This window comes from Musca vetustissima, unplaced genomic scaffold, assembly GCF_032173495.1.
Source record: "Musca vetustissima isolate MV318-11 ecotype Yass unplaced genomic scaffold, APGP_CSIRO_Mvet_v1 utg74863, whole genome shotgun sequence".
In the NCBI taxonomy this organism is placed as follows: Eukaryota; Metazoa; Arthropoda; class Insecta; order Diptera; family Muscidae; genus Musca; species Musca vetustissima.
The window spans coordinates 1-16,133 of NW_026878910.1; the positions used below are offsets into that span (position 1 = coordinate 1).

At 37.2% G+C, this 16,133-nt stretch overlaps 3 protein-coding genes across 3 annotated transcripts; 2 read left to right on the top strand and 1 right to left on the bottom strand.

The window, feature by feature from the left end:
- The first annotated feature begins 211 nt into the window (after window positions 1-211).
- Window positions 212-1,495, top strand: LOC133323696 (membrane metallo-endopeptidase-like 1). The gene has a single exon (XM_061532615.1). It carries the CDS (start codon window positions 212-214, stop codon window positions 1,493-1,495), a length of 1,284 nt encoding a protein of 427 aa, XP_061388599.1.
- Window positions 1,496-2,725: 1,230 nt separating this feature from the next.
- On the bottom strand, window positions 2,726-4,429 carry LOC133323698 (endothelin-converting enzyme 1-like). Its single transcript, XM_061532617.1, has one exon. The coding sequence runs from the start codon at window positions 4,427-4,429 to the stop codon at window positions 2,726-2,728; it is 1,704 nt and encodes a 567-aa protein (XP_061388601.1).
- Window positions 4,430-14,260: 9,831 nt separating this feature from the next.
- Window positions 14,261-15,895, top strand: LOC133323699 (neprilysin-2-like). The gene has a single exon (XM_061532618.1). It carries the CDS (start codon window positions 14,261-14,263, stop codon window positions 15,893-15,895), a length of 1,635 nt encoding a protein of 544 aa, XP_061388602.1.
- The last annotated feature ends 238 nt before the right edge of the window (window positions 15,896-16,133 follow it).

The following is a 16,133-nucleotide window of genomic DNA, read 5'->3' on the forward strand; positions in this document are numbered from 1 at the left end:
GCGCAATGGTAAACCCTATGTGGCGCCCAACGTTTGGCCAGTGGGGAAATTTCATTTATTCACCCTGCTGGGTAAGTTGAGTAGTTACGGATTCGAAAGTGGCCTTATTGATTATGCCTGGGTTGAGATGAAGGGTAGGCAGGTTATGAAGATATGGGTCCCCGAATTACCGGACCTCCAGAAGAATTTGCTGAGAACAATTTTACGTGAAATGAAGCTACCGAAACGTCTGATACGAAAATATTATTTAGATATGATAAGACTGCATCAAGAATTAGAGGGATTTTTGGAAACATATATGCAGGATGAGGAATCGGATCATGTGGAATATGAAATACCCTATCGAGGGCTTAAACATGACCTGCAACATTTGTATCGTTTTATAAGTCAAATTGATCCGCCCAGCAAACATAAAACGCACAGTGTGGCCTTTATTTCCGATGTGGATTATTTCGCTAAGTTGCTGTTGGAATTCCGCAATCCCCATAAAGTCCAAAGGCTGTGTAATTATCTGATGTTGCAGTTTTTAATTTATCTGAAATATACCCAGCCGGAAAATTGTTTCTACACCATTAAAAATCGTCTACATTTACCATTCGATTATCTCTATTCGAAGTATTTCTATCACCCTCAAGCTGAGGAATTCAACAGCCACCTAAGTCTATTGAGTACGAAGATTTATCGGAATATTTTCGGGCTGATAAAAGAAAATCGTTTGGATTTATCAGCGGAACAGGTGAAGGAGCTGAAACAACAACTACTCAACATAACCTCAAATATTGGAAATTTACCCGAGAACATCAATTTCCAGCTACTGGAAGAGTTATATGGCAATCTGCCGAATATGGATGCGGAGAAGTTCTACAGTAACGACCTGCAGGCATTGCGCCATCAAAACTGGTTACGATACCACTGTCCCTCCAAGGTGATATGCATTCCGCAATTCCCCGTCCTACCCCGCTACGATGTCAGCAATAATAATGTGGTCATACCCTTTGCTGCATTGCAGACTCCCGTCTATCATCTCGATTTGGATCCAATATTTTCTCTCTCAACCTTTGGTTTCCTATTGGCTCAAAGCTATGCCCAGTCCATAAATGTCGATAACCTACAGCAGATTAGCGAACGCTTTGAACACCTCCAACAACATCCGAATATCAAATGTATGCAGCAGCAAGAACCGAGTGATTACATCGATGAACGTATTGCCGATTTAATGGGTGCCCGTATCGCCTATCAGGCCTATGCCCAGGAATATAAATATAATTTGCAGCCCAAATTTACCACCATACCCTGGCGACAATTATTTTTCTTAAATATGGCTCAGATATTTTGTTCCAAAAATCCGGAAGATTTGGAGGGAGGTGACATGGAGGGTGATACTTCGATGACACGTCTCAATCAAATTGCCATGAATTTGGAGATATTCGGTGAGGCATTTCAATGTCCCATGGGCAGTGAAATGAATCCGGCAAGGAAGTGTAGATATCTTTAAATTAAAAATAAATATTTATTTTTTATTATATAAAAAAATTATGAAATAAAAATTATGTAAAATTTGCAGAATTTTTATTAAAATATTTTTTCAAGGGTCTATACAAGGCGTGGATTTTTTTAAATTTATTTTTTCGAAGGTCTATGCAAGGCGTGGATTTTTTAAATTTATTTTTGCGAAGGTCTATGCAAGGCGTGGATTTTTTAAATTTACTTTTTCGAAGGTCTATACAAGGCGTGATTTTTTTTAATTTATTTTTTCGAAGGTCTATACAAGGCGTGGATTTTTTTAATTTATTTTTTCGAAGGTCTATATAAGGCGTGGATTTTTAAAAGCCTAATTTTTTTTAATCCACGAATTATATGAAAGCCTAAAAAAATATTTAAAAAAATCCACGCCTTATATGAAAGCCTAAAAAAATATTTAAAAAAATCCACGCCTTATATGAAAGCCTAAAAAAATATTTAAAAAAATCCACGCCTTATATGAAAGCCTAAAAAATTATTTAAAAAAATCCACGCCTTATATGAAAGCCTAAAAAATTATTTAAAAAAATCCACGCCTTATATGAAAGCCTAAAAAATGATTTAAAAAAATCCACGCCTTATATGAAAGCCTAAAAAATTATTTAAAAAAATCCACGCCTTATATGAAAGCCTAAAAAATTATTTAAAAAAATCCACGCCTTATATGAAAGCCTAAAAAATTATTTAAAAAAATCCACGCCTTATATGAAAGCCTAAAAAATTATTTAAAAAAATCCACGCCTTATATGAAAGCCTAAAAAATTATTTAAAAAAATCCACGCCTTATATGAAAGCCTAAAAAATTATTTAAAAAAATCCACGCCTTATATGAAAGCCTAAAAAATTATTTAAAAAAATCCACGCCTTATATGAAAGCCTAAAAAATTATTTAAAAAAATCCACGCCTTATATGAAAGCCTAAAAAATTATTTAAAAAAATCCACGCTTATATGAAAGCCTAAAAAATTATTTAAAAAAATCCACGCCTTATAGGAAAGCCTAAAAAATTATTTAAAAAAATCCACGCCTTATATGAAAGCCTAAAAAATGATTTAAAAAATCTACGCCCATTTAAGGTGCCTAAAAATTATTTAAAAAATCCTTGTCTTCCTTTGATCCCTTTTCTTTATTCTTTAGGCCTGAGGTGTCCCGGTATTAAAAAAACAACAAATTGTTTATAAATTAGGGAAAATGTTATTATTTATTAATAAAATCTACATTTCGCTTGTGGATTCATTTTACTTTCCAGCGGACACTGAAAGGCCTCCGCGAACTCCTCAAAATTCCGGATGACTTGATTTAAACGCATCGACGGTGCATCATGTTCATCATCAAAATCGGACCGTTTGACACAGAAATATTGTCCCAAATTTAAGAAAAATAATTTCTGCCATGGTAATTCCGTAAATTTCCGAACAGATTCACTTCGCTCCATACTGTATGCTTTCCAAGCGACCCGTGTTCCCAACAAATCAGCAATGCGCTCATCAATGCTAGTGGTGGGCTGCTGTTGCTGCATACAATTGAGGGATTCCAAAATTTCAGATTTTTCATTGATAGATTTGAAATGGGTTTCAAATTCCTCCAGCGATGTCGTATCAATGGCATGCGTCAGCTCATGACCCAATATGGTACCCAAAGAGGAATATATTAGTAGCGGATCATGGTGTATGTCATAGAGAGGAGGTTTCAGGGTACCAAAGGGTATGGTTATCATATTCAGCGTACGATCATAGTAGGGTATATGATCGGGATCTTCGCGGCAACTTAAAAATGGAGGACACTTCAGATTTTCTCCAATGGAATATTGTTTTAGTTGCAGATTATTCAAATAGTAGTTATGGGCATCCATTTCGGGTAGGTGCCGATAAAAGTTTTCAAGAATTTGTGGGTCTTGATTCCGTGGTAGATTTCCAATATTTATGGAAACTTTGGAGAGTTTTTCTTGAAGTTTTCCCAATTGTTGGTGGGTGAAATTCAGATGGTTTTCATGGAGAATTTCTATGAGATTTTTATAGATTTTTTTACTCACACCCACGATGTGGGAATTCAGATCCTGACCATATGCCTCATAGCGATGTTTGTGGTAAAGCCCATGGAATACAAAGGGGATTTGGTTGACGACATTTATCCTGCAGCCAAAACTATGTTCCCTTTTCAAAATCATAATGAATTTCAGCAGGAGATAATTCGCAAACTTTCTTACTTCGTGGGCGGGCCATTTATGGGAAAATAATAATTTATAATAATTTTCATTGGAAAATGCCACCAAGGGTTTTTCTTTGCGCAGGCTCAGCGGTAATGCTTTCTGCAGAAATTTATAAAGTTTTGGATATAGTAAATGTAATTCAGTCAGGGTATAACTCTCATCCTCAGCTTCGTCCTGCTCTTCCTCAGAATTGGTATAATTTTCATAAATCAATTGCCAATAATTTTGAGTGGCAAAAATATCCTCCGTCACTTTTCCCACACTTTCTTTATCCCAGAGAATTTCCTCCAAGACATCTTGGATCTGCTGCTTTTCCATATACTGGACATTGGGGATGGTAAAAATCACCACTAATTGGCCATTTTCCAAATAGACCGGTAGCAGCTTTACCAATTCATTATTCAAACCCAAAGAATGAAGCCTCCCCAGGAGGCCAAAAAATTCCATGGGTCTTAAACGGAATTTTGTCTTATTTCCATCGGCCTTAAATACCTCCAACAAAGGCCACTCCATTTCTGGGGCTGGTTTTACCATCTCCACAAATTTCATAACATCCACCGACTCCAATTCGGCACATGAATAATAATACTGCAGAGTCCTTTTTATAGCACTTCCCTCTTCCAAATTCTCCACTACACTTTTGGGATATTCCTTATCGATAATATCCTGCACATCTTTGGCATAGAACCTCTGCATCATATTGGCAATACCGAAATTTTCCTCCCTATGGTGCTGCGGCCAATTTCCACAGGCATATTGATAGAAATCGTTACACGGATCGATGCTAGAATTAATTGAAGACAAAATTGCCTGATATTGTTCCAAGGTCTCAGCTGAGGGTTGAACAAAGGCCTCCACTTCGAAGGATACGAGCGAAAAGATCACGAAACAAAATAATACACCATTTTTATTTTTCATATTTTTGTCCAATTTTTTCTTTATTCAAAATATTTTTCTATTTCTTTCTTTCTTTACTTTGTCCAAACTCTTTCCGAACTGGGTCGTTCGTCTGTTTTCAATTTCCATATTTTGAGACATCTACCGTGGTGTATTGATAACAGAGACCAAACGAGAGATAGCGATTGGGGAGAGTAAACAGAAAAAACCAACTACTCTCTTGGAGATGATAAGCAATTTAGAAGAAAACAGGGTGACTTAAGTCGAATCGTAAGAGCCCTATAGGCACCCAAATGGGTATGAATTTATAAGAAATAGAGGTGGATATTTAAAATAATTTTTTAGACACCCACAATAGGGGAGGAATTTTATAATTTTGTTTCAGCTTCCATATAAAGCATGGATTTTTAAAATAATGAAATGAAAAATATTTTAAAACAGTGAGCGGAGCTGTATTGTCGGAATGCGGCCAACCATATGATACCCTACACAACTACCACGGAACCCTAACTTTCGGGATTTTTATTCCGAGACTGGGCAATATTTCGTGATAGTTACACCCTCTTCACCGGTCAACAGAACCTATACTTTACACTGACATATTTTCCGAATTCCAGATTCTCTTCTCGGTCCACTTCATGCCAAAATTATTATTTGATCATCACCGAAATTTATAGTGTGGTAATGGGTTACTAAATAAAGCTATAACTAGTGAGCGGAGCAGTATAGTCGAACGGGGCCGACCATACGATACCCTACATAACTACCACGGAACTCTAACATTCTGTGGATTTTTTTTGTTGCACCCTCTTGAACGATTAGAGGTCTGCAAATATTTCTAATATTCAGTACAGCCCTTCTAATTACATTTCCATATTCCCTTCACCGTGGGTTCTGTTGTGATGTTCAGCTTATAATTGTGGCCTAAGGATCGACTAAAAAAAAAAAAAAAAAGTTTTCGGTCACTTCATCCCAAAATTATTATCTGATCTTCGCCGAAAATTATAGGCGTTGTCCTACGCCCTCCAGTGTGGTAATGGGTTACTAAATAATATATGAATATCTGAATACGCACCTATAAATATATTAGTGTAACTCCCACATTAGAGTACATACGACAATATAATTGGTATCAATTTAAAGGTCAACCACTCCTCTTGGATATACTATCAACTTCTCGGGTCAATGTCCCTCAGAGGTAAATATATACGCTATAGAATACAAATTTTGTAATTGTTCACACAAAAGTCAGGGTCGAACGAACACACATGTCTAGATCGACTCAGCTAGTCGAGATATGACGATCGGTATGTTTAAAGATGGATCTAGGGTCAATATTTCGCGGTGTTACAAATACTTGGGGCTGCACAAAGCTATAATACCCATACAACATAGTTGTGTAGGGTATAAAAATCTACGCCTTGCTTGGGTACATCAAAATATATTTTTAAACTTTCTGCGTATGTTTATTCCGAGCCTGGGCAATATTTCGTGACATTTGCACCCTCTTGCCGGTTAGAGGTCAACAGCACCTCTTCCTTACACTGACATATATTCCGAATATTACTAATATTCAGTACATCCCTACTACTTACTTGTCCAGATCCCCTTCACCGTGAGTTGTGTTGTTGAACGGACACACATGTCTAGATTGACTCAGCTAGTCGAGATATGACGATCGGTATACTTAATGGCACCCAACTTGGACCAATATTTCGCGGCGTTAAAAACTATTGGGCTGCACAGAACTATAATACCCGGACAACATAGTTATTTAGGGTATAAAAATCTACGCCTTGAGTAGGACCCCTATTTTTTTTAAATCCACGCATTGTATAAGACCCTTAAAACATTTTTAACCAGTAAGGAAAGTAGTAAAGGCGGACTGGGCCGATTATATTATACCCTTCAGCACAGGGGTATATTCTACATATGTACCCTAACAGACGTCGCCTCACACGTCATTCTAGACTCAATTCAGTACACTTTGGCAAATTTCGTGCAAATCGAAATATATATAGGGACTTTGGTGCACCATTTACATTTAATAGGACGAAAATATATATGGGAGCTGTATCAAAATCTGAAACGATTTTTCCCAATTTTAATAGGGTTTTTCCTTGGGCCAAATAAGTGACCTATGCCAAATTTCATCCAAATTGGATCATAAATGCGACCTGCACTTTGTTCATGCCTAAATCGACTCAGAAAGTGATTCTCTGCATATTCTCAAAAGGAACCAGGTGTCTATCGCATTTATTTTTGCCTGTTACAAATATATGCACAAAGACATAATACCCTGTACCACAGTGTGGTGAAGGGTATAAAGATCAAACACTCCTCTTGGATATACTATCGGCTTCTAGGGTCTATGCCCTTCAGGAGTAAATATATACGCCATAGAATACAAATTTTGTGATTTTTCACACAAAAGTCAGGGTCCATTTGACCCGCTATGTATTGACCGATCTTTATCAAAACAGGCATGGTTAGTTTTTGGACCGATCCCTTCTCCTTGTAAAAATTCCCGATAGTTGGAACATAATTGCGGCCTCTGGTGCGAAAAGAAAAACCGACAAAAATTAAGTATTTGGTCCATTTCATCCCCTAAATATTAACCAATCTTTACCAAAAACAATAGGGGTCTTCATTGGGCCGAACCCATCCTACATGCAAAATTTCGTAAAGATTGTTCCATAACTGTAGCCTGTATCGACACACATATCTAGATCGACTCAGCTAGTTGATCGGTATACTTAAAGTTGGGTCTAGGACCAATATTTCGCGATGTTACAAACTTTTGGGGCTGCACAAAGCTATAATACCCTGACAACATAGTTGTGTATGGCATAAAAATCCACGCCTGTTGTAAGGGCCTCAAAAAATATTTTTAAAAAATCCCTAAAAATATTTTTAAACATCCACGATTGATTTAGTCCTTGAAAAAAAAATCCTTTAAATCTCCTGATATCCCTTATTAGTTCCTATCAAATACGTCATTAGCTTCCGTTATTGTTGTCCTTGTTGCTGCTTAAATAAGCGTTGAACTGTAATAATTTTGTTGTTCTTGTTGTTGTCATCATTGTTAGCTATAATATATTTGCCATTGGTCAAGTGATGTCCTTTACTGCTTGTTTAATATCACATTTCTTTTATGGCTCATACACATATGGTTTATTATGGTAGTTGGTGTGTGTCTGTGTGTGTGATTTATATGTCGGTGGTGGTGTGACAATCAACGTCATGGCCTTCATCTAAGTTTGTCTTCTTTTAGTTTTTTGTGCGAAGACGACAATATCTCCAAGATATTGTCAACTGTCACTTATGGCTGGCGATGTGTCTTCTTCCCACGCCGCAACGGTGTTCGATGTTCGCGTGTGTGGTTGTGGCTGTGTTCTGCCAGTCTGGTGTTAGCTTGACTTATTACACAAAAGTTTTTCCTTCCAACAAAGAAGCGAAAACAAAAACTATAATTCATTGATATTCCACAGATGTCGACAAATGATTTAAGCTGTTCTAAGCTTTAGGCTTAGAAATTGAGATTTTCCGAAGTTTTTTTTCTTTGCCAGGGCAACTATTGCATCCCCCCGCTCTCATAAACGTCCTGCCGCCCACCATTAGTTTTATGTTGCTTGCCAATGACGATGCTGATGCCAATACTGATGATACTCACAGAAACTTTTTGTATCTTGTTCATTTTACGTTCAATTCTCCGGCTCTCTGGGTTTTTGTTCGTCAGCTTGGGAGAAAAGTTTTGACATACAATTTAATTAATGAAAATCACTTTGCTCCCGAGTTTACGACAACGTCACTCAATACCGAACCGACACATAGACAAAGAGACAGGCCAAGGGTGATTACTATTCCCATGGTTTTGTGGTAGGAAAAAAAGAAGAGCAACGATGTGGTTGGGTACTGTTCGATGGATAAGATTAAGTAATGTCAAAGATTTCAGAATCTGGTTAGGGGAAATTTATGAAGTTTTTTTTTTTTGGTCCAAGAGCAACAACAAAAATAAATCTGACTAAATTAGTTCGTCTAATAGAATAGCAAATGATATTTGGGAACAAAAAAAAAATATCCTGAATCCTTGAATGCATTCTCCTGAGAGAACAATTACAAAGAGCAAAGGAAATATGGGTTCTTAATATCATAATTATATTTTTTTTAGATGTGGACAAACTGTTGATACATTTTTACGAAGTTCCAGCTTTTCTAGCCATCCTTTATAATGTCCTTAAAAAATCCTGCTTTACTAAGGAGACAATATTATCAATATTAGCAACGTTAACTTTGCGAAACTTCGAAACGTTTTTCATAAGTTTCATTATAACTTTGTCCTTACAAGTTTGTTGCGAACAACACAAAAACAAAAACTATCGAAGGAAAGGGTCACAAAAACAAAGGATATTTTTTTTCTAAACATCAACACAAGTGTCGAACTTGTGTCAACAACCACGAAGACAAATAACAATAAACGCCTTGGCCACTATATTTGACAACAATTAAAGAACATAAAATTTAGAAGGACAATGGATAAAAACAAGGATACCCCAGGATTTATAAAAATAAAGGCCATAAAAAGGCGTGGATATACAAAAATAAGGCTCCTATACAAGGCGTGGTTTTTTTATACCCTACACAACTATGTTGTCAGGGTATTATAGCTTTGTGCAGCCCCAAAAGTTTGTAACGCCGCGAAATATTGGTCCTTGACCCACTTTTAAGTATACCGATCGTCATATCTCGACTAGCTGAGTCGACCTAGACATGTGTGTCTGTCTGTCCATTATAATTTGTAAACACGACACAGGCCACAGTTATGGACAAATCGCCACGAAATTTTGCATGTTGGAGTGGTTCTGTCCAATGGAGACACCTATTGTTTTTGGTATCTTTAAAATGGACTAACAACTTTATTTTTGTCTTATTTTCTGGTCGCTCCAGAGTCGCAATTATGGCCCAATCATCGCAAGTTTCTACAAGAAGAAAGGCGATCGGGCCAAAGAATAAACATGCCTGTTTTGATAAACATCGGTCAATATTTAGCGGGTCAAATGGACCCTGACTTTTGTGTGAAAAATGACAAAATTGGATTCTATAGCGTATATATTTACACCTGAAGGACATAGACCCGAGAAGTTGATAGTATATCCAAGAGGAGTGGTTCACCTTTAAATTGATACAATTTATATGGTTGTATCTACTTAGATGTGGGAGTTACACTTAAATATTTATTGGTGCTTACGTGCTGAGATATTATTTAGTACCACACTAGAAGGCGGAAATATAGCTCTGATCGCTTTGAAAATTTTCATGAGGATCCAGGTATGGTCAGGGACAACGCCTGTAATTTCCGGTGATAATCAGCTAATAATATCGGGATGACGTGACCGAAAACTTAATTTTTTGTGTTTCTTCGAGTCGATCTATAGGCCACAATTGAAAGCACAACATCACAATACAACTTACGGTGAAGGTGGTCTGGAGAAGTAATTAGAAGAGCTGTACTGAATATTAGTAACAGTTGTTGACATTTAGTCGGTCAAGAGGGTGGAAATATCGCGAAATATTGCCAAAGCTCTGAATATAGAACCATAGAAAGTTGGGTTTTCGTGGAAGTTATGTAGGTTATCATAGGGTCGGCCCAGCCCGACTATACTCACTGGTTTTAACATATATTTTTAGGGGTCCTACACAAGGCATCGATTTTTGAACATATTTTTTAGGGGTCCTACACAAGGCGTGGATTTTTTTCAACATATTTTTTAGGGGTCTATACAAGGCGTTGAGTTTTTTAACATATTTTTTTAGGCTCCTACACAAGGCGTGGAATTTTTTAACATATTTTTTAGGGGTCCTACACAAGGCGTGGATTTTTTAACATATGTTTAGGGGTCCTACACAAGGCGAGGATTTTTTAACATATTTTTAGGGGTCCTATCTATCATATCGTCATATCTCGATTAGTTGCGTCCATCTAGACATGTGTGTCCGTCCGTCCGTCTGTCCAGTATAATTTGTAAGCACGATACAGGCCACAGTTATGGACCAAACTTCGCGAAATTTTGCATGTAGGGGTCAGGGTATTATAGCTGTTTGCAGCCCCAAAAGTAAATATTGGTCCTAGACCCAACTTTAAGTATACCGATCGTCATATCTCGACTAGCTGAGTCGATCTAGACATGTGTGTTCATCCGTCCGTCTATCCATTATAATTTGTAAACACGATACAGGCCACAGTTATGAACCAATCTTCACGAAATTTTGAATGTACGATGGGTTCTGGCCAATGAAGACCCCTATTGTGTATGGTAAAGATCGGTTAATATGTAGGGGATGAAATGGAACAATTACAAAATTTTGTTTGGCTTTTCTGGTCGCTCCATAGGCCGCAATTATGGCCCGAACATCGTGAAATTTTACAAGGAAAAGCCGATCGGGCCAAAGAATAAGCATGCCTGTTTTGGTAAAGATCATTCAATATTTAGCGGGTCAAATGGACCCTGACTTTTGTGTGAAAAAATTCAAAATGTGTATTCTATAGCGTATATATTTACCCCTGAAGGACATAGACCGGAGAGTTTGATAGTATATCCAAGAGGAGTGGTTGACCTTTAAACTGTTGTATGTACTCTGATGTGGGAGTTATATGTAATTAGGTAAAGTTGACTATGTGCATAGAATTACTATTACTCCATTAGAGGACGGAAATATAGCGCTTATCGCTTTGAAATTGTACATCAAGTTCCGATTATGGTCATGGGCGACGCCTATAGTTTTCGGTGAAGTTGAGATTTCATTCAGAGGGTGTAATGAACAGATAACTGTAATTTTGTCAGACTTTCTAGTCCCTCTAGTGGCAATTATTATTGTGCAGGACATCACATATTTTACAAGGTGAAGGGGTTCTGACCAAATACTTAGTGCGGCAGTTTAGATGATGATCGGTCAATATTCCGATTTTATTTTATGGCGTAAAAATTCACTTCAAGAAAAAAAATTTTGGAAAATATGCCAGGAGTTGTTGATCTATAATCGGTAAAAGGGTATCCCGAAATATTGCCCAGGCACAGAATATAGAACCGCAGAAAGTTTGCTTTTAGTGGTAGTTGTGTAGGGTACCATATAGTGGGTTTAAAAATAGTTTAAGGCATCTACACAACGTGTGGATTTTTATACCCTTCACCATACTGTGGTACAGCGTGTTATTTCTTTGTTCATATGTTTGTAACAGGCAAAAATAATCGAGATAGACCCTTGGTTCCTTTTGAGAATATGCATAGAATCACTTTCTGAGTCGATTTATGAATGTCCGTCCGTCCGTCCGTCTGTCTGTCCATGTTAAATTGTAAACACAGGTCCCATTTATGATCCGAATTGGATGAAATTTGGCACAGCTCATTCATTTGGCCCAAGGACGAACCCTACTGAAATTGTGAAAAATCGGTTCAGATTTAGATATAGCTCCCAAATATATTTTCGTCCGATTTAAGGTGCACCAAAGTGGCTGTATATCTTTCGTTATGCACGAAATTTGACACAGGGTACTGAATTGAGTCTAGAATGATATGTGGTGAGTTTTGGGAAAATCGGTTCAGATTTAGATATAGGTCGAATATATAGTTTCGTCCGATTTTATGTAAATGGTGCACCAAAGTGCCTATACATCTTTCGATTTGCACGAAATTTGGCATGACATACCCCAGTTTTAGGTTACTGGTGCACCAAAGTCCCTGAAAATCCTTTCATTTACACGATTTTTGGCTTCGCGAAAAAATCCATAGCTAGGCCGATTGACACAACGTACTGAAGTAATATAAATTAGTCTCTGGCAAGTTTCCCTGAAATCGGTTCAGATATAGATATATAACAAAAAACGCGTCGTCTGTTAGGATACATATGTAGAATATACCCAAAGTGGTGAAGGGTATCATATAGTCGGCCCCGTCCGACTTTACTACTTCCCTTACTGGTTTTACTAGTCCCATTTCAAATCCAAAAATTGTGTAAGGTTTCCTATTTGTCGGTTTATCTGTCTGCCTCTTTATGCGACCACTTATATCCCAGTGGTGGGGAGTCTATATGGCCACTCTTTACCTATTCGGAAATTTGTGGCAAATGTGTTTTACAAAACTGCCCCGAATGATAAATCGTTTCATTTTAAAGTTATTTAGAGCCAACAAAATAAATCTCAATGGCAATGACATGGTGTCTGCATGGATAGGAGAGCCATCTACCCCACACCCCACCCTCTTCCACAAACATCCATAACCCTGACTCATTAGAAATTATCAGTTGCTATGGCAGGATAGTTCGGAATACAACCTAAATGTTGCAATTAAAAATATTTAAAAGGCCATAAAGAAATAGTTATTTGGCGAACAAAACAATTGAATGGAAAATTTGGACCGATTTCAGATTCAGATGGAATAATTAAATATTCTGTTTTTTCATGGACTACCAAAGGCGTGGATTTATTAAAGAATATTTTTCAAGGGCCAACTGAGGCGTGGATTTATTAAAGAATATTTTTCAATGGCCAACAGAGGCGTGGATTTATTAAAGAATATTTTTCAAGGTCCAACAGAGGCGTGGATTTATTAAAGAAATTTTTTCAAGGTCTCAACAGAGGCGTGGATTTATTAAATAATTTTTTCAAGGTCTCAACAGAGGCGTGGATTTATTAAAGAATATTTTTCAAGGTCTCAACAGAGGCGTGGATTTATTAAAGAATATTTTTCAAGGTCCAACAGAGGCGTGGATTTATTAAAGAATATTTTTCAAGGTCCAACAGAGGCGTGGATTTATTAAAGAATTTTTTTCAAGGTCCAACAGAGGCGTGGATTTATTAAAGAATTTTTTTCAAGCTCTCAACAGAGGCGTGGATTTATTAAAGAATTTTTTTCAAGCTCTCAACAGAGGCGTGGCTTAAAATATTTTTTTTTAAAAATCCACGTCTGTTGTTAATGCATTAAAATATTTGTTTAAAAGATCCACCCCTATTGTTAATGGCTTAAAATATATATTTTTTAAATCTACGCCTTTTGATGGTTCTCAAAAATATATTTTTTTTAATCTCTCCCCCTCCATCCTCTACGCTTATGATTTCATTATATTAAAAAAAAAATGATTAACACCAATTGATTCTCATTCCACCCTGACCATTTGACCTTTAAACAAAGTGTAGAGATTTTGTTGTTCGCTGAGAGCTCAACGGAGAGTTCTCTAAGCTATGGCCTTATCACCAAGAAAATCTTCTAAACAAAAATATATATATTTTTTTCTTAGTTGTAATTTAATTTCAAAACTGTAAACAAATCTTCTGAAAAAAATTAAAAACGGAATAAAATGCAATTCGAATTTTTTCTTATTGGAATTTTAATAAATTTTGTAAAGTTGGCAAAATGCCAGACGGAGAATTTACATCACTTAGAAATCATCGAATCGTCCATGAATCGTTCCATTGACCCCTGTGAGGATTTTAATGGCTATGCCTGTGGCAATTGGGGCCGAAGTCATGCCCAAAAATATTTCCATAAAAATTTGGAGGAATTTTTAAAATATAATTACATCATACGCATGATGGAGGTAGTGATGAAAAAATATCCAAAAAACGAACTGCTTGAGAAGATGAAGAATAAGGATAGCGAGGTGGAGGAGGAGAAGCAAACGGCCTTGGAAAAGGCAGCGGTGTATTTGCATTCCTGTTTGAAAATCAAAACAGCGGAGGTCGTGAAGTACCTGAACGAAATCGTTCCTGGTGAGGGTTTGCAGTGGCCTTTGTTGAATGAGAGTGACAGGGGAAATTGGTCGAATTTCAAGCCCTTTGAATTATTGGGAAAACTGCACAGCTATGGTTTCACCTCAGAGATTTTGGAACAAACCACTGTGTGGAGAAATGGCAGCATTTGGACGGTCATAACCATACCAGACCCCAGTGAATTCGACGAGAGGGGTGTGGAAAAAATATTACAGGACCTCAAACTGCCAGCAGATGTTGGGCGCCACCAACTACAGGAGTTACGCAGCACCCATGATTATTGGCAGGCTGCTTATGCAGATTATGCCGATTTCGGGGAAAGTGAAAATCTATTTTCCCATCAAGATATTCAACAATCCAATCCGGAATTGTGGGGATTTTTGGAAATTATACTACCCGAAAAATTGCGGGATACAGATGCTCTGGTGGTCCTACCCTTTTGGGATTATATAGAATTTTTATCGAATCGGCAATGGAATAATGCCAAAGAAAATCAAAAATTTTGCAATTATTTAATGGTACGATTTTTATTACATCTTAAGAGAACTTCGAACACCATTTGCTTAGAAACCGTGCAGGAGCGTATGCATTTGGCCTATAATTACCTTTACTATCAGGAATTTTATTTACCTCAGGGTAGAGAAATTTCCAAGGATATTGCGGATCTGAATAAAATCATTTATAAAAGTTTCGTCAGACTTGTGCAGGAAAATCGCCTAAATATGAGTGGCGAGCAACTCCAAGCTATACGGAAAATGTTGGCAAACATCACCCTAAATATTGGTAATTTACCGGAGGGTATTACCCTCAATGAGGTGGAGAAATTTTACGATATTCTCCCTAATTTGGATATGGGCAATTTCTATGCCAATGATTTGATGGTAATGCGGCATCGAAACCTGGAGCCTATTATCTGTCCTACCACCATGGATTGCGGACAAAAATTAGCCACTTCCCCCCGATATTTACCCGAACAAGATTTACTTGTAATACCCTTTGCTTCGCTACATAGTCCCATCTATGAGCGACACATTGATCCCCTGTTCACGATTTCCTCTCTGGGATTCCTTCTCGCTCATGAGCTCTCACACAGCATTGATAGCCTGGGCCTGATTGCCGATGATACCTTTGGTCACCTATTTGAAAATATTATGGAACAACAGGAAATTAAGGAATCCATTAATTGTATAAAACAACAACAACACTCAACGGTGGAAATTAGTGAAACCCTAGCCGATTTGGTGGCCGTTCGCATAGCCTATCGTTCGTATATTCGAGAATATAATAGGCAACCCCAATTTACCAGCACCACCACCACCAACCCTATACCATGGAGACAATTATTTTTCCTAAATTTAGGTCAAATGTTATGCTCACAGCCATTATCGCGAAATGTTGGCCAACGTCTAAATCAAATTGCCATGAATTCGCCGGCATTCTCCAAGGCCTTTCAGTGTTCCGATGATAGCCGCATGAATGCCAAACAGAAATGTAGGTTTTTTTAGAGGGCAACAAAATAAAAATTAAATATTCCAAAAAATATTTGTTATATGAAATAATTCTTTAATAAATCCACGCCACAGTTGGCCCTTGAAAAAAATTCTTTAATAAATCCACGCCTCAGTTGGCCCTTGAAAAAAATTCTTTAATAAATCCACGCCTCAGTTGGCCCTTGAAAAAAATTCTTTAATAAATCCACGCCTCAGTTGGCCCTTGAAAAAAATTCTTTAATAAATCCACGCC